Genomic DNA, 26,639 nt, shown 5'->3' with positions numbered 1-26,639 from the left:
TTCTAAGAAGATGTAGAAGTAGAAAGAGACTTGTAGATTTGATTTACCTGTAGAAACTCCCTAATTCTATATTCACTGGATTAATCAATGATTATGGTCATTACCTTTGGTTGATTTCTCATACTTTGCGGGAAATTGTGACTATTGTCCCCTTTAATATTTAACACAGAACTGCTGTATAAGAACTTATAGGTTAAATCCTACCAAATTAAAAATCTTAACTTTTCAAAGCACCTTGACACTTGTCATTATTGCTTACTTTGCATATAGTAATTCCAGTTGTTCCAAAGTCCCACCTCTCTCTGTCATACATTTAAATTCTGGAAGAAATACACTCTTTTTTAACACACACACGGATAAAATATATCTGTTTTTTTTTTTGGCACATCTAGTCATACAATGGTTTTCCTGTGTAATACAATATAAATCACATTAGTACTTCTTTAATGAGAAAAAGCTCTTCAGCCCAACTGTTATTCTATGCAGCCTAAATCTTGTAAAATAAGCTTATCATCCAGCAGAAATTTAATATGTCTGCTCAGTCATCCATATATTGATTCCCATGTTTGGCAATCCATTTTTAAAACTAAACTGCTCTCAAATATGATAATCACTACTCTAGAATATATTGTAAATGCTATCTCTACATTCATAATTCATCATTTTTTCTGTCAAATTTCATGATTTCTAAATTAGTTTAAGCTTATTGTCTTAGGTGGAAGAATATTCTGAAATGCTTACTTGCAGGCCAATGTATATTGCATACATCATTTAAAAACATCAGATAAAAAAGGATTACAGGTTATGGGATTTATAAGAAAAGACTATTGTGTCAAGGTCTATCCTAAAATGGATGAGCTCAGTCAATGTATAGGTATAGTTAAGAGCTTTATTTTTCAAGGCCAGCCATAATATCTGTTTGTATTATACAGCAGGTTCTAAAACTAAATAGTCAGTTTTATGTAAAATCTGTTGCGTTTCAACCTTCAAGATGTCGAGTAAATAAGACTTCACTTTTTCCCTCTTCATGCCCAGAGAAGCATAAAGTGCAACCATGTGTTATAATTGTAAAGTGGACGGATGACTGGAAGCAAAATGATGATAGAATTGTCATCATTAAGTCTGTTGAACAGTTGCTTTTTCAGAAGAGAAGTACTGGGGTTTGGGAGCTGACAATCTTCTGTGTTTACAAATACTCCCCAATTGTACTGTACAGATGAATGCCTTTTTAAATAGAAAAATGTCTGAAAGGTACCATCTCATATAGGAAAGTGCTTGTAATTAACAAAAATGCAGTTCAGTGTTGCTAAATTAGCAAGTACAAGCATAACGTACCATGTTTTTATAGAAAAAAAACTTAAGAAAAGATTGTTAAGTTCAAGCTTCTTAGTGCATATTCATTTGCTGCTAATCAGTCATATATGACCTTCCTTTAAAACATTGTGACATAATTTATGCATAATTAGCAAAATGCAATACTATAATGCAGCATCTGGAAAAAAATTAAAATGAATCTGATTCAGAAACTCATGTCTACAGTAAAATGAGTTAATGTCAGCTGATTCTAGCATTGGGTGACACATTGGATCATTTTCTTAAAATCCTTTTATGGCAGATAAAGGGAAAATGTATGAACATATTGTTAAAAATGACCCTGACTTATATTATAGTACACAATTAATGTATAAACCAATTGAGTACAGTGCATGGTATATTATTTTGTGTATTAAGAAACAGATAACCCCATGTAATTATGGATGAAGAAACATTTTCTTAGCTTTTTACAATTTTGGCCAGGCAGAGGAACAACTGATGCCATCTTTGCATTGAGACAGTCCGTAGTAAGAAAAATAGGCTGGCATATGGTGTTTATTGATTTGGGAAAGGCTTATGGTAGAGTGCCACGTTAAGAGGTCTGGAGGTGCATGAGGAAGCAAGGAGTACCAGAGTAGTAAGACATGTACAAGGGAATGAGGACCCAGTTTAAAAACAGTATTGGGGTAACAGGCAAGATTCCAAATTAAGTAGGTCTGCACCAGGGATCTTCTTTATGCCCTTACTTCTTTGATCTGCTTATGGATGTGAGTCAACATCAAGTGACTCTGTGAGAACCCTAACTACAAAGAGGACTATTTCATTTATGTTAGGTAGAGGGAACTGGGCAGTCCCATGGCCTGGAACCCCTGCAGATTTTATTTTTTTTCTCCAGCCGTCTGGAGTTTTTTTTCTGTCCACCCTGGCCATCAGACCTTACTCCTTTTCTATGTTAACTAATGTTGTCTTATTTTAATTTCTTACTTTGTCTTTTATTTTTTTTTCTTCATTATGCACTTTGAGCACTTTGAGCTACTTTTTGTATGAAAATGTGCTATATAAACAAATGTTGTTGTTGTTGACATATGGGATAAAAGATCAATCCCCTGACACATGCTTGTTGCTGATGACATTGTGTTGGGTAGTACCAGAAAGTAGGAAGAGGCGCAGAAGTTTTAAGAATGGAGAAGGGCTTTGGAAGACAGAGGATTAAAGATGAATTGAAGAAGACTGAAAACCGAATATGAGGTTTATTGATGATCAGGATTCAGAAGTTAGCCTTCAGGGAGAGCTATTTAAAATAGTGGATAACTTTAAATCCTTGGGGTCAATGGTAGCTGAAGATGGAAAATTAGATTGAGAGATAACCCATAGAGTGCAGTGTGGATGTAACAACTGAAATAAGGAGTATTGTGTGATTGAAGAATTAAGGTGAAGGTTAAAGGTAAAGTTTTAAACACAGTGGTAAGCCCAGAAATATTGTATGGAGCTGTGAAATGGACAGAGAAAGGGGCAAAGGAGAAGAAGTTGGATATGACAGAAATGAGAAAGTAGAGACTAATGTGTGGAATTGCAAAGATGGGCAGAGTAGGAAATGAGACAATCAGAGGTACAAGAAAAGTAGGAGAAATATCTAAGAAGTACAGGAAAGTAGATTAAAGTGGTATGAACTTGTGATGAGGAGAGACAATCAGTGCATTTACATATACACACAAAACTGGGATAAGGTAAGTAACCCTGTTGAGGCAGAAACCTGGTTTCTTAAAAACTTCATTTTACATGTGCAAGTATGCTTGTGGAGTTCTTCCTTGATCAGACACTCCAACATAAAACCGTTAAATTTCACCATCTGCTGCCATGGATCTGAAAATAAGCCTTGTGTTTTATAAATATGTTTAGTCCTTCAGGTTAAGAGAAGTAAATAACACTGATTCTCTTTCTACGTTCTTGAATGACCTGAGGCACCGATTATTTGAAAGCTGGCAATTGCATCACCCAATCGCACTGGTTCAAGATATCTATAACAAATAACTAAACTAGTTTTCTGTTTTTGGATTACACGCAGCACACCCTTTTCTGCTTGGCTGTGTGATTTACTGGTATGCTTACTTCTTGTCTTAAACCCTCTACTGCTAGGATGATAATAACGCATGTATTTTTCCCTAAATAAAATAAGTATTGTGTTAGGTTACTCGTTACCTTAAAAAGTAATCTGTCTATGTAACACAAGTTACTTTTAATGTTACCCCCAACACTCATCATGAGATTGTGATCTGTACATTTAGCTTATCAACATAAATTTAGCAGTTGCTGAAATACTGAGACTGAATGTTTCAAACAGAAAGACTAATACGAGTGCCCGAGCATTGGCCTCAGGAAATATATATTGTGGGTGCTATTGTGGAAACTTGTGTGAATCTAAAATATGTGCAGGCTAACAGAGTGTAATGGACATGCACAGACAATACAATTATTAACTGTAACCAGGTTAAGGGTTTACATGACCAAATAACTGCATTACTTGAGAAGAAATCTACATCTTTTAACCGAGTTTTTTAGAGACCATTAACCTAGTTTCGCTAACCATAATTACGGTTTACACAACATTTTCTAAACCGGGTTTCTGCCAATAAATAGGATATTAAAGCATATTTAATTGCACTCAATGAATATGTCAGGAAAAGAGTCACAGAAATGGAAGTACAGGGGAAGAAAAAGTGGAAGAGGCCAAAGTGGAGGTGGGTGGCCAGAGTAAAGGAAGACTTGAAGGAAAAGGGTCTGACTTAGGAGGAGGTGCAGGACTGAGTTGTATGAAGAGCCTTGATCAGGAACATCCATCCCACAGAGAAGTGAAAAGAAATAAAGACGGAGAAGACACTTTTTATTTTTCTAAATACACATGACCAGCACTTAGTACTGGTAAAAAATAAAGAGAAAGAGGCATTTGGTGACAAATGATAGTGTTTGTGACTCCCATTTTTTAAAAGCATTCTTTTTAGTTTAGCCTTAATAATACTTTTGCAAAACTGAGTTCTTACAACCAAATTATGTGAGAATAAAGTAAGGCAGTGTATAAGACTAAACATTTGTATACATTTTATCACATACTGTATTTTCATTTCACATTAATAACTGCCTTGAACTTTTTTTTAATATACTTTGAGTTTTTAATTTTAAAATTGATGTCCATTAACTCATAAGGTATGATCTGATCTCTTTGTTCAGTAGCTTCCAGACCATCTTGATACTGCACATGCTGATCTGTGTACAAATTATTACTAAAGAGAAGATGTGAAACTGCAAAGTAAATTAATAAATAATCTTCAGTATCTTTGTAGCATACTGGTAAATGGCAAATGAAACAACAAATAAAAGTGCAACACTGCAAGCTACAGTAATAAATATGCCTGACTGACAACATTATGGCACAAACATCTACAATATCAATTTAAGATCTGCATTTAAGCTACAAATAGTTTTACTTAGTGATACATTTGGCAAATATGACTCACTGACTATGCTGCCAAAAGCTAAGAAAGACTCTGATGTTGCAGAATGTATGTGACTTACACAAGTGGCTACCAAATGCTAATTTATATTAACGCCCCTTCATGATAATGAAGCTCTAAGGAGTAATCAATGTCTCATATGTATCTGCAAAATTGGCTAGGATGGGAAGCAAACAGATTTAGAACAATAAAAAAATGATATTTCATATAATTTACAATTTGGTAAACATGGCAAAGCATGTGCTACACAAATTGTCATGTTTTACACGGTGCTTGGGGCTTTCAAAGAAGGTATACTCCACTTATCCTTAGTATCCACCTGTCATTACAAATGCACTGTGAAACTATACATTTTCATGGACATGTACGTAACTGGGTTGAAAAAAACATTTGTAATTGAAAGGGTTGTAGGGTCTAATGTCACTAAAAAATAGCCTTTGAAACTGTACAGTTGTATAAAAATTTTTTAACAATAGGTGCCTGAAAATATAAGCTTTAGATGTAATAATTTATTAACTAATTGTAAATTTTCAACGTGTTAGAAACCCAGATGTCTGATTATCTTGCATTTTCTGCTGTAAAAGCACTTTCAGTTCAGCTCCATTTAAAGGCCCAATGCACTATGCATATTTATTAATACAGTAAATTTAAATAAACAAATACTATGGAACAACTCACAAACTAATATGACTTCCACAACATCATGGGACCTGTACATTGAACTAAACTTGCTCAGTGGCTAGTACAGCACCTCAGCATCAAATCCTAAGAAAATCCTTAATATGCATGAGAAAATGGGGGGATCAGTGCAGGTTAGACATATTTAGAGAGAATCTTTTTACAAAGAAACTACTTGCCAAAGTAATGAGATATATTAATAGTGAGGATCATATTACCAAATAAGATATAGTAGGATTTGGTATTTACAGTACAATGATTTAATATTAATAGCAGTATTTCAGTTTGTTGCAAGGTTGATTTCCTTTCTTTGCATGTTAGTCCTGTAGATATTATCTTTGGTCCTCGGCTGCTGGATTACATTTCAGCCACTTTCTTATTTGTTGGTCAGTTTTTGGTGTTAATGTATCTCCTTTTTTTACGAAAACAATTTATGAATGCAGGTTTTCAATTCAGGAAAGAATCAGGGAATTTGTTTTACTTTTCTGAAAAACATAGGTGTTTAAATGCAGTATTTTTGATACCCTAGTTATTTTGAAAAGTAATTCAGAAAAATGTGTATGGAAGAAATTTTTGATGAGCAATTTTAGGAAATACAACTACCTCTCTTTCAAAACAATACTCTTCTCTTACATTTTGCATAGTTCTTTAAAAACACAACTTGAATTATTATTTAATATTTTATTTATTGTTTATGAGAGTAGACTGAGAGTAAAGATAAGCTAATAACAAAGAATTAAGTTGAAAGCAGTAGTTTACCTTTACTTTGAAGATGATCAGAGGAATAGCATGCAGCTACGAGGTACATATGAAGAATAACTAAAACTATCTATGTTAAATAATCACTGTTTCTTGAGTTGTCTAAATTGTTTCTTTGCTCCTTTTCCACCTTTATCTTATCTTTTCTGTCTAGGTGAACTGTGACTAAGCTTGTATCAGCACTCTGTGTCTACTTGCAGAGGTGTTTTCTCATTTGAAAACAGAGTTTCAAATGGAAAGAAGTTCACTCTTGAATTTTCAGTTTATTGCTGAGTGGACCTGTCTAGATTAGCTGTCCTGAGATCTACTCTCTGCTTATGCTAACATTGTGGAAGCATAAACATCCATCCATCGAACTTCTTTCACTTATCCGAAGTCGGGTTGCGGGGGCAGCAGCTTGAGCTGAGAGGACCAGACTTCCCTCTCCCTGGCCCCTTCTTCTAGCTCTTCCGGGAGAATCCCAAGGCGTTCCCAGGCCAGCCGGGAGACATAGTCCCTCCAACGTGTCCTGGGTCTTCCCGGGGGCCTTCTCCCAGTGAGATGTGCCTGGAACACCTCACCAGGGAGGCGTCCAGGAGGCATCCTGATCAGATGCCTGAGCCACCTCATCTGACTCCTCTCGATGCGGAGGAGCAGCGGCTCTACTCTGAGCCCCTCCCAGATGACTGAGCTTCTCATCCTATCTTTAAGGGAAAGCCCAGACCCCCTGTGGAGGAAACTCATTTCAGCCACTTGTATTCACGATCTCGTTCTTTCGGTCACTACCCATAGCTCATGACCATAGGTAAGGGTAGGAACGTAGATTGACTGGTAAATTGAGAGCTTTGCCGTACGGCTCAGCTCCTTTTTCACCACGACAAATCCATGCAGAGCCCGCATCACTGCAGACGCCACACCGATCCGCCTGTTGATGTCACGCTCCATTCTTTCCTCACTCGTGAACAAGACCCCGAGATACTTGAACTCCTCAACTTGGGGCAGGATCTCGATCCCAACCCTGAGAGGGAACTCCACCCTTTTCCGGCTTAGGACCATGGTCTCGGATTTGGAGGTGCTGATTCCCATCCCAGCCGCTTCACACTCAGCTGCGAACCAATTCAGAGAGAGCTGAAGATCACAGCCTGATGAAGCAAATAGGACAACATCATCTGCAAAAAGCAGTGACCCAATCCTGAGTCCACCAAACCGGACCCCCTCAACACCCTGGCTGCACCTAGAAATTCTGTCCATAAAAGTTATGAACAGAACTGGTGACAAAGGGCAGCCCTGGTGGAGTCCAACTCTCACTGGAAATGGGTTTGACTTACTGCTGGCAATGCGGACCAAGCTCTGACACCAGTTGTAGAGGGACCAAACAGCCCTTATCAGGGGGTCTGGAACACCATACTCCCGGAGCACCCCCCACAGGATTCCCCGAGGGACATGGTCGAACGCCTTTTCCAAGTCCACAAAACACATATAGACTGGTTGGGCAAACTCCCATGCACCCTCCAGGACCCTGTTAAAGAGTGTATAGCTGTTCCACTGTTCCGCAACCAGGACAAAAACCACACTGTTCCTCCTGAATCTGAGGTTCGACTATCCGACGGATCCTCCTCTCCAGAACCCCCGAATAGACTTTTCCAGGGAGGCTGAGGAGTGTGATCCCTCTGTAGTTGGAACACACCCACCGCTCCCCCTTCTTAAAGAGGGGGACCACCACCCCGGTCTGCCAATCCAGAGGCACTGTCCCCGATGTCCATGTGATGTTGCAGAGACGTGTCAACCAAGATAGTCCTACAACATCCAGAGCCTTCAGGAACTCCGGGTGTATCTCATCCACCCCTGGGGCCCTGCCACCAAGGAGTTTTTTGACCACCTCGGTGACCTCAGTCCCAGAGATGGGGAGCCCACCTCCAAGTCCCCAGGCTCTGCTTCCTCATTGGAAGGCATGTTAGTGGGATTAAGGAAGTCTTCAAAATACTCCCCCCACCAACCCACAACGCCCCGAGTCGAGGTCAGCAGCGCATCATTCCCACCATAGACGGTGTTGATACTGCACTGCTTCCCCCTCCTGAGACGCCAGACAGTGGACCAGAATCTCCTCGAAGCTGTCCAAAAGTCATTCTCCATGGTCTCCCCGAACTCCTCCCATGCCCGAGTTTTTGCCTCAGCAACTATCGAAGCGACATTCTGCTTGGCCTGTCAGTACCTATTAGCTGCCTCCAGAGTCCCACAAGACAAAAGGGTCCGGTAGGACTCCTCCTTCGGCTTGACGGCATCCACTAACGAGTTTGGAAATTGCCGCCATGACAGGCACGACCACCTTACGGCCATAGCTCTGGTCAGCCGCCTCAGCAATAGAAGCACTTAACATGGCCAATTCGGACTCACTGTCCCCCACTTCCCTTGGGACGTGGTCAAAGTTCTGCCGTAGGTGGGAGTTGAAGCTACTTCTGACAGGGGACTCTGCCAGACGTTCTCAGCAGACCCTCACAACACGTTTGGGCCTACCGGGCCTGAAAAGCATCCTCCCCCACCATTGAAGCCAACTTGCCACCAGCTGGTGATTAGTTGACAGCTCCGCCCCTCTCTTCACCTGAGTGTCACCCGAGACATGTGACTGCAAGTCCGACGACACAATCACAAAGTTGATCATCGAACTGAGGCCTAGGCTAACATTGTGAAAGCATAAACATTCAAATATTAACCAAGCAGGTCTGTCTGGGGAAGTGTGTGCAATTCCGGTCATGAGTCTTCAAAACAAATGTATAGGAAATGGCAAAAATATGTCACTCTGGGTTAAAGAATATCTGCACAAACTTTTTAGATAACTTAGTTGGCAGTTACCCAATTGAGTTTTATGGGTGGAACGATCTCCTCTCATTTCTCAAACTTCTTATGTTCTGCACATCTCCTGGAGATTTGCAGGGCAGAGTACCCTTATTTTTTTAAAATAAGAATACAGCCAGGAATGTCCTACTCTTTCATCTTAACAGTACAAGAGGCTTTCAGTTCAGTACATTTTTGAAGGCAGGCTGGATAGTTTTATGAAGACTTCCTGCATTACATGAGGTAAGCTATAGTAATCTTTCCCTTTCTCACGAAACAAGAATTCTCAGGAATGCATGCCAGTATTATATTTGTGTCTTGAAATATGTTGAAGTAAGACCAGTAAGACCGAGCAGGACATTCAGTTTGGGCATTTGGTAGTTTAACTTAAAGCAGCATGCGTTGAATTGAGATGCCTGATTAAGAATTTGTTGCAAATGCTCCATCTTCCATTTGGCTGAGGGACTAAGACTATGGGGCTAGACCAGGAACTAAAACTTTCCTCAATAATGCCAAGGTCAAGTATCCTCCTTATCTGAAGTTCCATGATGAAGATGATACAGGCATTCTCAGATGATGTTCTTCTGGGTCATTCATTCACCACTTCCATAACGGACAAAATTGCTGCTTCAACCTTTTGTGTTGTGTTGTGACAAAGTTTTGTTTCGAGTGAAGTAAAAACCGAGGTTGGCTGGAGTAGGGATTGGGGTCCGTGTCCTTCCACAGTTTCAACAGACTTACCTGGTATACTCATTCTTTTGGCCAACAGTTTGGTTGTTTCACCAAATAGTCAACCAACCCCTTCTTCTCTTTAATTTTGTATTGGCCTTGCCAATGTGGAAGTAATTTAGGCAATGGGAATCAAAACCATGACACGATCTCCGGGCTGAAAAAGTGCTTGATTTCACACGCTCCATATTCTCATTTAGAATTGGAAGAATTTGTCAAATCTATCATTTAATTGCTTGATACATTCTAAAATGATAGTGGAGGGCAGGGCCTCTTCCTTCCATCCTTCTTTTCAAAATGTCCAATAGGGCCCAGGGTTGTTGTTCATAGAGGAATTCAAATTAATAGAAGCCTGTAGAGCAGGGGTGGGCAAAGTCAGCCCTGGAGGGCCGCAGTGGCTGCAGGTTTTTGCTTAATTAGAAAACAATCTGCCAGTAATTTAATTTCATGGCTTGTTAATCCTTTACGTCTGCCATGTTGGGTCATTCTCATATCCTATATTTCTTTTTCCTTTCTTTCGAAGTGTAAAAGGGATGAGTCCTTCACTTTTTCCTCATCACTTTCCTTCCTTCTAATCAAACAATATTGTGCACGATAAATACACAAAGCTGTAAATGGAAAAAATGCAAAGCATTTGCTTGACTGTTTGGGGATTGTACACTGAAGTTTATAAGTGCTTGATGTGGAGTAATTTGGCAATCTTCCCTGAACCTTTCTGATGTGAATGGTGTCCTTTGGTCTGTGAGGACTTCTCTAGGGATACCGACGTGCATGAAGACCCCTACCAACTCCTGTGTGGTGTTCTTAGAATTGCCTCAGGGTATCATGTAGCATAGTCAATGATTACTAAAATATACTCGTGACCACGTGCAAAAGGCTTATTCTCATGCTCTGCAACACGATACAATAAGTTGTTATTAATCACAAAGTGGGGACCCAGTGGTATCGGATAGGACATGCATTGTCCATCAATCACGTTGACCGCATTCTTAGCAAACAAAAGGGAATCATCATTCCACTGTTCTCTTTTGAAAGAGGCTGGTGTTTGCCTAAATTGTAATTGTAAATTCACAAGTGGGTCAATAGGTGAAGCCATGTACAGTGACGTCTGCACAAGACAGCATTACATCGACAGTGTCACACTGGGTGGCCATATGATTGCTCTGTTGCCAGCTGCTGACTTGGCATGGAGACAGCGACTCTCCGTCTATAATAAGGCCCAAAGTTTTATTTGGGATGGTTCGTGTCAATCTGCATTTTATGATCAACTAGTCTTGTCCCAGTATCACTGGTTAGGATGGGCTGCATATGACAGTTACCCTTAATTTTTGGGTTACCCCTTGGTTGTATATGATATATGAGGCAGACCTGTACCACTGAGTTTTCCGGTGAATACAGGTCAGACATGTCACTCTGGATTCCCACTGTCATGGAAGCACATAACTGTTAGCAACAAGTAATATGTTACTGCCCCAATCAATAAGTGTGGTGACTTTGTGCCCATTTAGCCCAGCCACCTCAATGAAAGGAAGAGAGATAAGGTTGGCCATAAGACAGTACCTTTCTCCATGCCCTGATGTTGTAATCTTATCTCCCACGACTTGTAGTAGGCTAGTGGGGAAAGACACTGTTACTCTCCTGTGATCTGACCGCCAGATCTGTTGCGCTGCAGGCAGGCTTAGAAATAGCAACGCGTTCTATAAAAGATGTACAGCAATCAGTAGGTTATTCTGACTCTTCATGTTGCGAAGCTGCATGGTGTCACTCAAGGGTTGCTATCAGGTCTTTCATGTTTTTAATATCTAGTCTGTGGAGCTGCTGGGATAGAAAATTGGGGAGAGTGTTCATTAGGTAGTCAGAGGCTACCTTTAACATGATCTTTTTGTGGTATTCCAGTCTCAGCAAATTTCCGACTCTGCCCCATAACTTGAAAGCCTGGGAGCGCACTGGCTACTCAGAGTTAAAACTCTTGACATGCCCTTGCCTGCTGGTCTGGGTTGAAGCTGTATTGTAGCAACATCTCGGCCTTTAGTTGGTCATACTACCCAAATCTGCATGTTGCCAGTGCCCAGTGTTCATGGTCCCAGTGATGACAGTCTGCGGTGCATTCAAACACTAGAAAGAAACTCTCAATATCATTATTGGGGTGTAATGAAAATAATAACTGGGACAGGCCCAACAGTCATTCCTGATGGAAGGTACCATGGTTTTGAACACGTACCTATGTCTCAGCAAGCAATGTCTGTTATTCCCCTACCTGGACTTTGGACACATGGATTTCCACCATGATGGCGTGCAACCTATTTAAGTCTTCCTTTTGCTCCGTCTTCAGCAATGTTAAAACAAAAAAAATCCTGCTTGCTACGCCACTGTAATGAGAAGAGTAAGACAATCATAAAGATTTGGGGATTGGAAGGCTAACTCCAAGTAACGTCAGAGATGTTATGGTCGTTAGTCTTCTGGTCTTCAGAGAAAGCATGAAAAAGCATCAGTTAACAGCGCTCTGTAGTGTTCAGACAGGAAATTCCATTTATCTGAGATGTTCCCCCATGCACACACATGTGACAATATATGTCACACACAGTATATATATGTAGCCTATATCAATATTACAAAATAAGTTAAAAATTGTCACTCTCAAATTGTTCAGAATTGTTTGCTCTTGCTCAATAATTTATAAATATTTATCCGTTATCCCTGAACTCCTCCTTATTTTTCTTCTTAATCATCAGCCCATTGTTTAAAACCATTGTCTCTGCATGTTGCTGTAATCTTCAGGATGTTTGTCTGATTTTGTTTTATTCACATTAAATGGTTTGCTTATGCTCTGGCATAACCATGATTATCTTTTCCCAATTTCTAAATGTCTCTGTTACACATTTTTGTTTTTGCAGTGGTTCCTTTCCTTAATTTTAGTTTGTTGTGTCTTCACTCTCTGCTTTCTATTTGTCTAAAGGCAGACTGACACTGTTGATTAAGTGATAAGAAAAAAATGTTCAATATCCAAACAATGCATAGCCTGTAGAATGTATTCTAAACATGTAGTCTAAAAAACAGACAACACATTTTAAAATGAATGCTTGTTGATTGTTGTCAATACATTTCTGATTGGTCCTCACTATTATTCACTGGAATCCAAGTCACATAAGAAACTGTTAAAAAGAAATTTGGTGCCTTGTGAAAGCTAAATGTTCATACTATATGTAGCTTTGTATGTCAAGCTTTCATATTAGCACTACAGTCTGGGTGGTAGTTCTGCTTTTTTCACCCCAGATATTAGTAAGGCAGTAAGTGTTCCTATTTTCATTATATTTTACAAATTAAGGGCTAAATGGTCATGATGAAGTGATAAGAACATAAGTTCAGCTTTATAGCTGACAGAATGTATCCATGATAGCATAACATTCTCACCCCTGCAGAGACATGGAGGGTTGTCACGTTTCCTGGAAGCACTGGGTGTAAGACAGGAAATAGCCCTGGACAGTTTCATTATAGGGCCATTTCATGCACACATCTCACCTTCACAATCACTATTTGGAAACATCAATTAACCTAAATAGCATGTGTGTTTGGATTTAGAAGTAAAACAGATATTCATGAGGTGCCTCATAAATAAACAGAATTATGATTTTTAAATGAAGTCTCGTTGATTTTGTTGTGCACAAGTATTTAGTAGATCTTCACCCTATTATGGTAATCTATTTTAATATTAATGTTTCATGCTGATTTTTACTTAAAGCATCTAAAGTTACATTTTTTACTTGTTAAAATTCAAATTAGAGTTACAGCAGGTCTAATTCCATTTTGATTAGTGAAAACTGATTACATTTTTGAATTACCTTTTATAACAATTTCAGTTACAGCTATAATTAAAATTTGACTAGACAGATTTGATAGATTTGCATTTACATTTTCATAAATTAGGATTTGAATTGTACAAATTTTAATTACATTTAGACTAGTTAAGTTAGAATAACAGGTATCTTTAAAGTGTTTGAATTGAGTATGATATAAACAATATGGTTCCACCCAAGCTAAAAAACAGTCAAAATACTGCAGTGACAATGAAAAGAAAACCACAAAATACTTACACACAGAAACCACTTTCAGGCCCATAGTAAGAAAAATAAATGAAATCTGTAAAAATAAATAAAAAAATCTCAGACTTTAAAGAGAGTCCCATATGTAAGGTGCAGGTCCAAAATGTTCCAATTAGATTTTCTGCACATTGTCTGTGAGAGATTCTGTGATATGTGGTGTTTCTAGTGGCTGAAAATTGTGAACCTGTATGTCATTGTCTGACCCGCTTTCTTCATAATAGTACTGTATGTGGTCCTATGTACCTTGTGGGTATTTTTTGGATGTCTTTCATTGTATCCTGCCTACTTTAAAGTCTTGAGGAACTCTTGCCCAAGAAATATTCAGCAAAGGTTTCCAAACTTCACAGGTTTTCCAAGATACATTTCCAACTGCCTATAGACTTCTGCAAGTGTCCAGCTAAACTTGTGGACACAGTATTACACTATGCAAATCTAACTTTAAAAACACAATGCAACCTGTCCCTGTAACTAAATCAAGTAAGACAGAAATAATGAAATAACCAGGAGTTATTCTTAACAGTGATTTTATTCAGCTACGTACGGTACATACAGGGTCACATAAGCATGTTTTTCTTTTCATTAGAGCAGTCACAAGACAGTTTCACACAGTATCTAAACACTAGACAGTCATTAGAACTTGTATGGAAATGTCAGTTGGACAAATAAATCCATTACATAAATTTTCCCAAATATATTTGTCTAGACGCTTTGCTTCCTTACTGGATAATTCATACTGTATATCTTACCTTTAGGTAAAGAAACTGTTGGCAACAAATCTATTATGCAGTCTTGAAGCAATAGAGGATAATTTCTTGTTTGTATTCTTTAGGCAATACCTCTGATGACCAGCATGGTGTGTCCAACAGAGGATACATGCCCACTGTAAATCCTAAAATTACTTTTAGTTCTAACAATTTTTAAAATTTGTAATAATTTAAAATGAAGGCATCTGGTTTGTAATTATATAGGAGGTGCAATAGATTTGAATAGCTTCTTAGCAATTTAAGTTTCATCTACAGCTGATGTCGGTAAATTAATTTGTAATGGGATTTTAGAAGCCCTGAATTATTTGAAAAGGCCAAAGCTAATAATATTTATATATATATATATATATATTTATAATAATAATAATAGTAAACTGTTTGGTAAAAGCTATATACATGTATTTACCTTATATTCCTAAATTCTAACACCAAAGCTTAACTACGATATGATGTCACTTATCCGCCTCAGTGTCACAAAAACAGCCAATCAGCTTCATGGATATGAAGGTAAATAAACAAGCTTACCTGACTAAGGTATGAAAATAGAGAAGAGATGGTCAGATTTTTACAAAAGAAAGTTAGCCATAGAACCTTTTAGATTTGACTAACACTAATCAAAAATATTTTTTATTATAATGAGAGTCTAAAGTTTTGATATTCAACCGAATGTCGCCAGATTTTGAAAATGCATGTTGTGACATCAGTAGTATTGAGGTGATGATTGTGTCCTTTGTAGTGAGTGCCATTAATATAAACAAAATAGCCACATCCAAGTCAAAAAACAGATAAAACTGAAGCAACAGGAGGAAAAAAATTAAAAACTGAAGCAAAAGGAGGAAAAAAATTAAACAATGAAATAGTAATGTCACTTTCAGATTAATAATAAGAGCAAGAAAGATCAAGTCTACATAAAAACATAAATTATTCTTCACTTACCGAAATTAATTCTCAAATCTGCTTCATCCAGTTGTGTCATATAGCATTATAGATACAGAAAATTCCATTTTTAATAGTCAGATGTAACTGAAAATACTATTGCCTAAGTTGACTTACAAGATGAATATATGCTGCAATTTTTATACACAATTTTAATACTGAGGTACTGAAAGTGCAACATTGTCTTTTAAAGTCCAGTGCCTTGTCTCTTAAGATTACAGTGCCTTACTGGTTGCATGAAGATAATGTTCAGACTGGAGTGCTAATGTGACTAGTGACTAGGACTTTTTATGCATTCTTCTGATTAAGCTGCATCTCTTGTGATGACTGTCTTGTTTTTCATCATTAATAGCTTGTGGTGACAGTCTTCAGGACAGCAGTGGAAATTTCTCATCTCCTGGTTTCCCCAATGGTTACTCAGCCTATATGCATTGCATCTGGAGGATCTCTGTTACACCTGGAGAGAAGGTATATTTATCATGGCTTCCAAAAGGAATTACTGTATGCCTATATACTAAAGTATTTGAGCCATGAAACATTTCTTTGTTTTATTGTGTTATGTGAAACTAATTGTATACTTGTTTTTACTTTAGATCATACTAAATTTCACATCCATGGATCTGTACCGCAGTCACCTGTGCTGGTATGACCATGTGGAGATTAGGGATGGTTTCTGGCGAAAGGCTCCTTTAAAAGGTTAGTATTTTTTGGAAAGGGCTATTAAGCAGTGTTGAAAATATCTCAATGATTTTAATCACAGTAAGGCCATGTATACGTGACCCTCATCTTTGGAAAAACTGTCAGAATCGTAGCAGTCATTTCTCCTAGTTTGCTAAAAGTATCTGTCACGATGTGGCATGATTTTACAGTAATATTATGAATGAGAAGACCATGTTATCCATCCATCCATTATCCAACCCGCTACATCCTAACACAGGGTCACGGGGGTCTACTGGAGTCAATCCCAGCCAACACAGGGCGCATGGCAGGAACAAATCCCGGGCAGGGCGCCAGCCCACCGCAGGATACACACACACACACAACCCCACATACCAAGCACACACTAGGGACAATTTAGGATCGGCAATGCACCTAACCTGCATGTATTTGTACTGTGGGAGGAAACTGGAGCACCTGGAGGAAACCCATGCAGACACGGGGAGAAAATGCAGACTCCACTGCGAGGCAGCAGCGCTACCACTGTGCCACCCAGACCATGTAATGGATTCCATAAAAATTTGGTACTGCATATTCATAATGTATGTATACAGTAATCCCTCCTCGATCGCGGGGGTTGCATTCCAGAAACCCCCGAGATAGGTGAAAATCCACGAAGTAGAAACCATATGTTTGTATGGTTATTTTTATATATTTTAAGCCCTTATAAACTCTCCCACACTGTTTATAAATATTCCCTGCACAGTTATACAGCATAAACCCTTTGTATTTTCTTAGGTATTAGGTAAGATTAATTGAAATTATGTATGTAAACACACTGTTTATATACAGTAAAAACTAAATATTATTTTAAAGATATCGAGCATCTCCGATATCACATATGTTACAGCCATTACGACAGACAGGCCACCAGCAATAATTACGTAATTGTATACAGTAAATGTGTGTACAGTGACACTAAACGTACGTACATGTACTAAGCACTGTAAGTAGAAAATTAATTATGATTAATCACCAACAATGACACGATGACTTGTCTGATAACGAGGAGTTTAATTTTACTGCACAACAAAGGATAGCGTTACAGCTCTTCTGAAGGAGCCACTTCAGGCACCGCCGTTGTTCTTCTTACGGCAGTCTTCAATCCAAATCCCTAAATCAGATTCCATCCAGACTATTGCCTTATTACATCCACTTACAACTTGTTTTACACCCTGGTTATAAGGACACTGCGGCAGTAGATCTTCTATTCCTTTCCTACTTTTTAAATAAAAAGAATCGTAGCCTTATTGATGCCGTAATGGCGTCCTACAGTGGTGTAGCTTTTCCTTTCCTTCAACATATCCAAAACGTTTGCCTTTTCGGCAATCGTTAACATCTTCCTTTGGTGCTTGGGCACAGCCCCTGAAGCAGTAGCAGGAGCAGATCATTTTGTAGCCATAATGAAGGGCTTGACTATGCACAAAGATAAACATAAAAGAGCACAAAAGTTAACTCTTTACACAGCGAAACACGTTGATGCTGAATGAGCGAGATGAGACTTCCGGGTTAACGCCGCGGAATCGAATTCAGCGCTCTGTTGCTGAGCCATTCAGCACACAGGAACTTAACTACGTGCTCTGATTGGTTAGCTTCTCAGCCATCCGCCAATAGCGTCCCTTGTATGAAATCAACTGGGCAAACCAACTGAGGAAGCATGTACCAGAAGTAAAAAGACCCATTGTCCGCAGAACCCGTGAAGCAGCAAAAAATCCGTGTTATATATTAGATATGCTTACATATAAAATCCGCGATAGAGTGAAGCCGCGAAAGTCGAAGCGCAATATAGCGAGGGATTACTGTATATTTAAAATACATTTTTTATGTTTTGACTATATTTTTTCTGAAAACTAATTTCCAAGCTTCACATAACTCTTAACATAGCTGCATTCCACAATATTATGGTAGTGTTCATATTTCTAGAATAGTCAACAACTATTATTTACACTTTTTTTTTTTTTTTAAATGTTTGTTCAATGTCATTAGTAATACTGCATGTACAAATATAGCACTATGTGGAAATCATCCATCCATATTCTAACCCCACTTTAAACTATCTGATTGAATAAGTTATATACTGTATATTTTGTCCATCCAGCCTTTAAGCCTTGACTTTATTCATTCACATAGTTCTCACTATTGATATATTTCAGACAATTTCAAGACCCTAGGTCTAGCAGAGCAGACAACTTCCTGCACAAATACAACTTGTTGATACATAAATATTAACAAGAGCATTCTGCACTTTTAACGGTCAAATGCTTTAGTTTATTTGTATTTTGAGAAATGAATTCTATTAGACCTTTTACTCCAGTTTTGGGGTTGGGGCTCTAACTGTTTGACCATTTTATAATTTTTCCTATATCAAAGAAACTACACATATGCAATGTTAGAAAATTAGAACACTCTAGATGAGAACAGGCCATTCAGCCCAACAAAGCTCGCCAGTCCTATCCACTTGTTTCCTCCAAGAAAACATCAAGTGGAGTTTTTGAAAGCCCCTAATGTCTTACTGTCTACCATACTACTTGGTAGCTTAATGTTCGTTAGACTACACTTCATGTGTTCTGCTCAAAATAAAAAGAGTATATTTATATATTTATGTTGTTTGGAATTACTGTAATTTCTAAAAAATGCACATGAAATGTAAAGAAAAGTGCACATTAATGTAACTCCCCCGAAATCTACTTGTAGTTTTATCCTTAAAAAGATATCAAAGTATTAAAAACTGAATCAGATTTGTGCTAAAATACAAAGTATTTTTCAGGGTCAATACATTTTATAGCTGTTTAATTTATTTGCAGTAATTTGTATGCTATCATTTGTTTTCCTTAGCTTGATTTCAGTTTTTCACATGTCCTGTATTTACAATTCAAAACATATTCAAATTCTTAAATATATCTGTTATAGTGTAATATTTAAATATGTTTCACGTACAGTTTTAGATAATGACATTATACAGTGTGACCTCTGAAGAGGCAATTTTAAGGACTGTGAAGCTTATTCTTAAATTGTATTGATGTCATATTGATAAGTAAATATTGACCATATGACAGAATATCAAACCAGGATCATACATTTTCTTTATTTCTAATAAGACTCAGCTTTGTATGCTTTTTGAATATGACATGATTAGCTTAATTAAAGTATAGCTACTTATTAATTGTAGTATTGCTAAACTGCCCTCCATTTTCTATAGTTTTCTCAAGCTTTCTTGTGACTGAGCATAAACCAAAATAAACATACTATTTTATAAAGTTTCATATAACCAAATACTGTATATAAACAAAAATAAGCCTAAATTTACTAGATTTGTATGTTAATTTGTACTTTAAATTGTTATTTCTGTAGAATAAATTTGTAACAGGTAATTTCTACAATCCTCCATATATTACAGAAAAATAAAATATGTATGCATTAACCTTTGTTTTCATCCATTCTGAACCCTGTTGAGCATTTTTTTCCCTCCACGCACAAATGTGAATTTATTAACTGTGTCCTTCCACTAGACAATATTTATTTGATTTTTTTTTTCAGGATTTTCAGGATCTTAGTGTAGCCCAACCTTTTAAGTGATTATTATATATTGTGATATTTCCACTTTTTTGGCTACTGCTGGTCTATTTTTTGGGTCAGTTATATGAACAGTGCATTACATTAAATATAAACACTTGTCAACTAAAATTGCCCCATATGAAATGAAAAATCCTGCAAGCGAATACTAGTTTAACAAGATAAAGCTAAAAATAATTATGAATGTCAAAATAAATTCCTTTTGAGCCTTGATGTCATTTTACACTATCTGAACATAGTTTGTGGTTTCTTTTTATCCTCTACTAGATAAAACAGTTCCAGCAATGAATTTTCTTCTCTCGGTTGATCCAGAACTGAACCATTGATGCAAATTCAAACTGCATGTTCCGCTTTGGCAGAAGGCCATTGTGTGTAAATCTGTTTTAAATATGGAATGTTTAAACCATTCATATGTCACTATTCGTATCTGACACAAACAATGTCATGCCTTGCCTAGTCTTGTCAGCAGTATGTTGTTTTTAAAATAGAAACCAGCATCTGACACCCAGTTAATTCCCTTTGATAACTGGGGACAAAATCTTATATTTAAGTATTAATATTTTATGAATATCGCTTGTAGAATTAAAGTCAAAATGAATGCTTGGCGTTAAGCGTCAGGGAGTTAAAGCCCACAAGACAAGCAAATGGCAAACTGTTAATAATAATCCAAGTGTGATAAAGTCCAACTCCTCACTTCTTTCAATTTGTATGTATTTTATGCCGCATTACAAGAAGTAAAAAGAAGCCAACAGATTAGTGAATACTGTTTGTACCCAAGGATGCAACTTGGTAAACACATCTTCTCTCACCTTCACAGAACTTTCAACCATCCACATATCTTCCTATAGTGGGCTTCATTTGCATAAAGTGATAACACCATGCCTCTATATAATCACAGCCTCCATGTTCAGCCCAAAAAAGGGTGCAGGGCTTTATAATAGCCTACTCACTACAGCATTATTATCAACAAATAAGAAAACACAGGTAATCTAATTTTTTTTTCTGTAATGTCATAAACTTTCAATCAAATCAGTCAAAGCATTTTTGAGATTTTGGGGTATTTAGTTTTTTCTGTTGTGGTGGGGTTTACCCCTAAATATTGATGTAGATCAAAATGTCCTTTCTTAGCAGATATCTGCTAGCTTACATAAGTAATCCTCATAAATTTCAGCTTTTTGACTTAATAGGAGATGGTGTTTTTGTGAGTGAGTGAGTCAGTCAGTCAGTCAGTGAACTTTGCTTTATACACACACACACAGATCAGCCACAACATTAAAACCACTAACGGGTGAACTGAATAACACTGATTACCTTGTTACAATAGCACAAGTCAAGAGGTGCGATATATTAGGCAGCTAGTGAACAGTTAGTTTTTGAAGGTAATATGTTGGAAGCAGGAAAAATTGGCAACCATAAGGGTCTGAGTGACTTTGACAAGGGCCAAACTATGATGGCTAGATGAGTGAGTCAAGACATCTCAAAAGCAATAGGTCTCGTGGGGTGTTCCCAGTATGCAGCAGTCAATACCTACTAAAAGTGATTTAAGGAAGGAAAATTGGTGAACCATTAAATGTTACTTTGACATGTACCATCTTCTTAAACATTATTGCAGACCATGTAACCCCTTCATGGCAACTGTATTCCCTGAATGTCAGTGGCCTCTTTTAGTAGGATAGCACACCCTGCCAAATGGCAATATTTGTTCAGGATTGGTTTGAAGAAGATTTCAGGTTGTTGTCTTAGCCTCCAAATTCCCCAGATCTCAATTCAATCAAGCTTCTGTGAGATGTGCTGTAAAATCAAGTTTAATTCATGGAGGTTTCACCTCATAACTTACCGGACTTAAAGGATCAGCTGCTAATGTCTTGGTGCCAGATACCGCAGGATGCCTTCGGAGGTCTTATGGAGTCCATGCTTCGAGGGTCAAAGCTGTTTTGGTAGCACAATTCTAGGAAGGTGGTTTTAATGTTGTGGCTGATCTGTGTATAGATTTGTATCACTGCTGGCTGTTGTTGTATTTTATATCCTGCTACTCTAGGTATATGCCAGTGGTGACTTTTTTATTTTTTGTATCTTTATTTTACTTGTGCTTGAAGTTTAGACTTTAGCAAAACTGATCAGCTTTGTATTTTACAAATATTTTTTTCCCTGTAAAGTAGACATTGCATAACTGATTGATTACATTTAATAGGACAAGAGAATCATTTCCACTTAAGTTTTGAATTTTTTTTCCAGACTTAATATACATGCCAGTGTTGAATTCTGTTGTCATGTGTATAATTTATTCTTAACTCTTTCTTTGACATCTAGTAAAGCACTTTTGGCTACCTTCTGTATATACAAATGTGCTATACAGTCAAATGTTGCTGTTGTTTAAATTATGACTATTAAGAAAAACAGCTTTCTGTTCTACATTGTTAACCTATAAGAGAGAGTTTAATATAGAGAGAAGAAAGAGAAGTGTGATGCATTGATCAAAGGGAAAATATGTAGTCATTCTTTTAAGAAAATTGGAAACTGGAGAATATTTATCATTTCACTGTAATAATATGTGAGAATCAAACTCATTTATTAGTATAGTATAGGGGTGGCTGTGAGGCTAGGGATCTGTGCCGGCAATCAGAAGGATGCCAGTTTGAATCCTGTAAATGGCAGAAGTGACTTTACTCTGTTGGGCCCTTGAGAAGGACCTAAACCTGCAATTGTTTTGTCCTGGATATGACGTTAATCTGCATCCAGCCCTACAAGCCGATCCTCTAACTTGCTGGGAAAACTTGGGGGTTGGTGGCAGGAGTGGCACAATAGCAACCATAAAAATACCCAACACTGTTCCATTGTAGTGCTGAGCAGTGATATTTCAGTTCTGATATTAATTGAATTTTTTGTTTTTATTTTATTTTATAAAATAAATTTTTATTTTTATTTTGTTCTAGTTTTCAGTGGAGTCAACCATTTTTATTTAGTTCTGTGTTTAAAATTTCAGTTTTTATTTTATTTAGTTCTGGCCTCTTTATATAATATTAGTACAATATTAGTTTTTTTTTTTCTGTTGCAAGACCACAAATACTGGCCTTCACATATTTCAATGCAAGTTATGTTCCAGTCCACAAAATACACTCACAGTTCATAATGCCGTTAAACACAGCTTGACTATCAATGATCAAACAGATCAAGATGCCTAATGAGTACAATCAGCAAGAGCAAATGTTTCAACCCAAGAAACCAGTCTGTGGAAGCACATTTCTGTTAAGCTTTAAACAAGCATGCATTTCGAAAGATTTGTTCATGCTGCAACGACATTCATTGTACACATAGCCACACAGTGAAAATATTTGCTTGACGAACGCCTGTGATGCAGGTGCATAGACAAGGTCCTCAGCCACTGGCGCCAGCAGACTGTATGCTGACAATTTCTGCTGTTAGTACTGAAGCAGTGACGTGCAGTGAGGTTCATGAGGCACTGCCTCCTTCACAATCAGATTTACAAATATATGAACCCATATCTTATTCACTATTCGATTGACAGCATGCACATTGAGTACTGGTTATGTTTCATATCTCTTCAGCATTGTTTCCACACATATTTAGCTAAGAAAGAACATTACATTTATAGCGGCGAGAGAGAGCACTCTCCATATGTTCTAAATTTGCCGTTGCAATCCCACAATTCATACTCATTCAATACAAATGAAAGTATACATTGGTGTGCAAAAAAAACTGATTTCGATTTTGTAAATTCGTAATTGAAATATTTAATTGTTTTTAAAAGATTTTAATTCTTGTGCTTTAATCAATTTTAATACAGACTGTTCAACAAAAGGATAACAAGAAATGCAAACAAATATTTTATTTAAGGTCAAAATTTAGTCTTTAAATATTGGATTTTTTTTCATAGTATGATCTCATTTTTTAAAAAATTGAAAACCATTTATGGTTTTACCTTTATTTGTAAATGAATTCCAAGCGCCTGTCCTTCTCCACGAAAATCCCCCTCTTTTCCTTTAGTTTTAAAAGTCTTAATCTTCCATTTTGAAGTTGGAAGAAAAATTAAAAATAAACGGACTGCTGCAGTGCACTTGACTTTCTGATATCGCTAACTTATTGGCACATCTGCGTAGAAGAACAGCATCAACAAGCACCCATTGGATTCAGATCCGCCCCCTCTAGTGCAGCACAGTACTGTCTGCCTTACCTTGTGCCTTTTCACTGCGGTTTTATGTCTGATCAGCAAGACTAAATATGTCACTCACATTCTTTAAAGATATTAGCCAGACTGTGGAAAGTCAGGGTGCCTAATAAACGTGTCTGCAAACATTATATTGGCGACACACTGTGACGTAGCAACAGGCATGTGTCAATTGCATGCATCAACTCAATGTGTGAGAGATAGGACAGTCCGAGCTGAGGCTCCACCCATTGCTATTGCACCTTTCTCCCATGTATTTGATCAGGAAATGCGCAAATTCAGCAATTTTGATGGTAAAAATGATAAAAAATTATTGTAATCTTACAGAAAACAAATTTATAGCACAGCCCAGTGGACAACTTTATTTTATGATATCTTCTTTTTTTTTTTTTTTTACTTTTCATGCCTCCTACGATCGCAAGTCCCTGTATTGAAGTGCAGTCATGGTGCCAGAGAAGTGCTGGACTTCCACTAAGTACTGATCCAGCTGGTCCTGCACTGAAACTCCGAGACTCTTTTCTTCTTCTCGCACGCTACATTTGCTTTTATTATCACCTGTGCTGTTATTAAAGTATCCCCACACGTTACTTTCTTGCTTTATACCCACAAACATCTGCGCAAAACTCGCCATTGGCAACCACACGTGCTTACTGCTTCAACCTGACGAACCAAATTTGTTCAACAAACAAACAACGTCATTTACAGAAGTTGTGCCATGTGACTATAGTAAGTCCAAAGTAAAAGATCACCGCATAGTGAACAGCACAATGTTAAGTGTACGATCAGGGCAGTTGAACCAGATTGAACAAAAATGCTATTGCTGTTTTTTCATTTTTACTCAATTTTCATTCTTGTTTTAGTTCGGTCACATATTACTAATTTTTTTTTAAATTTAGTTTTAGTTTCTCTGTATACCTTAATTTTAGTCCTCGTTCTTGTAAAACAAAAAACAATATTTTTTGTTCTAGTTCTCATTTTCATTATAGAAAATATCACTGGAGATAAGGTGTTATGTGTTGCACTCGAGTTCTAAACTAGGTGGTTCATTGTGTGGTGGGTGCGGCAACACACTTCTAGCGTATGCTCCCAACCTTAGTATAGCATGTACATTTTCCTACATTACCTGAATTATGCATTATTAAGCAATATTTCATATTGACTAAGGAATAGTCAATATGACTAGGTGGCCAAGAGAGGAATCTTTGTCACAGGTTCACAGTATAATATTCAGGAAGTTACTTTTTCTGTCACCATTTCAACTTTAAAATGAAGTGAAAAATTATCCTTTAATAAACAATTATGACTGATTATTTGCGATGTGCAGAAATGTTACCTATTTAGGTAAATACATAATTGATATAATTAATCTATACTAATAAAAGGCAAAGCCCTCACTCACTCACTCACTCACTCACTCACTCACTCACTCATCACTAATTCTCCAACTTCCCGTGTAGGTAGAAGGCTGAAATTTGGCAGGCTCATTCCTTACAGCTTACTTACAAAAGTTGGGCAGGTTTCATTTCGAAATTCTATGCCTAATGGTCATAACTGGAAGGTATTTTTCTCCATTAACTGTAATGGAGTTGAGCTGCAATGACGTGGGGGGCGGAGTTTCGTGTGACATCATCACGCCTCCCACGTAATCACGTGAACTGACTGTCAACGCAGTGCGTAGAAAACCAGGAAGACCTCCAAAAAGCGCTTAAGAAAACATGCATTATATAATTGAGAAGGCAGCGAAAAACAATAAGAAGTGAGCGAGTGACATATACTACCATATTCATGAGTGTTGCCAGCTCGGAAAGAAAGCAAGGTGTAAACCTAAACTTTAAATTAAGTTCATAGACAGGCTACCGCTGGCGTTTCACATACACACAGGTAATGCGGGATACAAGTTTAATGAGAGGACGCAGGATATAAACGAGAGTTTTGATCACTTTGTAACTAAGTTAAAATTGTAGGTGAAGGGGTGTGCTTATGCAAATTCGAGACTGTGTTTGTGGGGATTGACAGTTAAAGGCGGGTGGGGAGTCACGTCATCATCTCCCTCCCACCTCATTTTGCTCTGAGCTGAGCTCAGTTAACGCTGTCTTCGAAAGCAACTTCAGACTGCCACCAAATACTCACAGAAAAATCCACAAGTTAATACACACGCTGTCTCTATAGAGTTTCTACACACTGAATCCTCCAGGCACTACTTACAAAAGGTCACATTGACAATCGTGTTACGTTATTTTTAAAATCTTTCCTTTTCTTAGCACAAGCACAGCTGAGAAGCTTCGATGCATGTGCTCCATAACGCGTTAAAAAATAATGCATTTAATCACACTTTGCATTACAAGCAAAGGGTAGCTTTTGTCAATGCATGATTTCCTGGTACACGGATTACATTGATCAGCATCCCGATTCATTTTACCCTCGCACCACCTTAGTTTGAGAAGAAGTATGAAAAAATATGAGGTTAACACAGAAAAACAGATCACCAATTCAAGCTTTATGAATAATCGATTCGCCATCAATAATTGTTTTGGTAAAGCCATCCTCCTTCCATTTTATAATT

General features: G+C 37.5%; 1 protein-coding gene across 2 annotated transcripts in view; it reads left to right on the top strand.

Moving 5' to 3' along the window:
- bmp1a (bone morphogenetic protein 1a) overlaps nucleotides 1-26,639 on the top strand; it is a 415,384-nt gene that overhangs the window by 274,390 nt on the left and 114,355 nt on the right. For both annotated transcript variants that reach the window (XM_039769599.1, XM_039769597.1), the window contains exons 8-9: nucleotides 15,953-16,068; nucleotides 16,194-16,296. In XM_039769599.1, the coding sequence (XP_039625533.1) occupies nucleotides 15,953-16,068; nucleotides 16,194-16,296 (219 nt within the window). The remainder of the gene's footprint in view (nucleotides 1-15,952; nucleotides 16,069-16,193; nucleotides 16,297-26,639) is intronic.

Source organism: Polypterus senegalus, chromosome 11, assembly GCF_016835505.1.
Source record: "Polypterus senegalus isolate Bchr_013 chromosome 11, ASM1683550v1, whole genome shotgun sequence".
Taxonomy (NCBI): domain Eukaryota; kingdom Metazoa; phylum Chordata; class Cladistia; order Polypteriformes; family Polypteridae; genus Polypterus; species Polypterus senegalus.
Note: the sequence above shows the minus strand (reverse complement) of the source record. Positions and strands in the feature narration are given on the sequence as shown.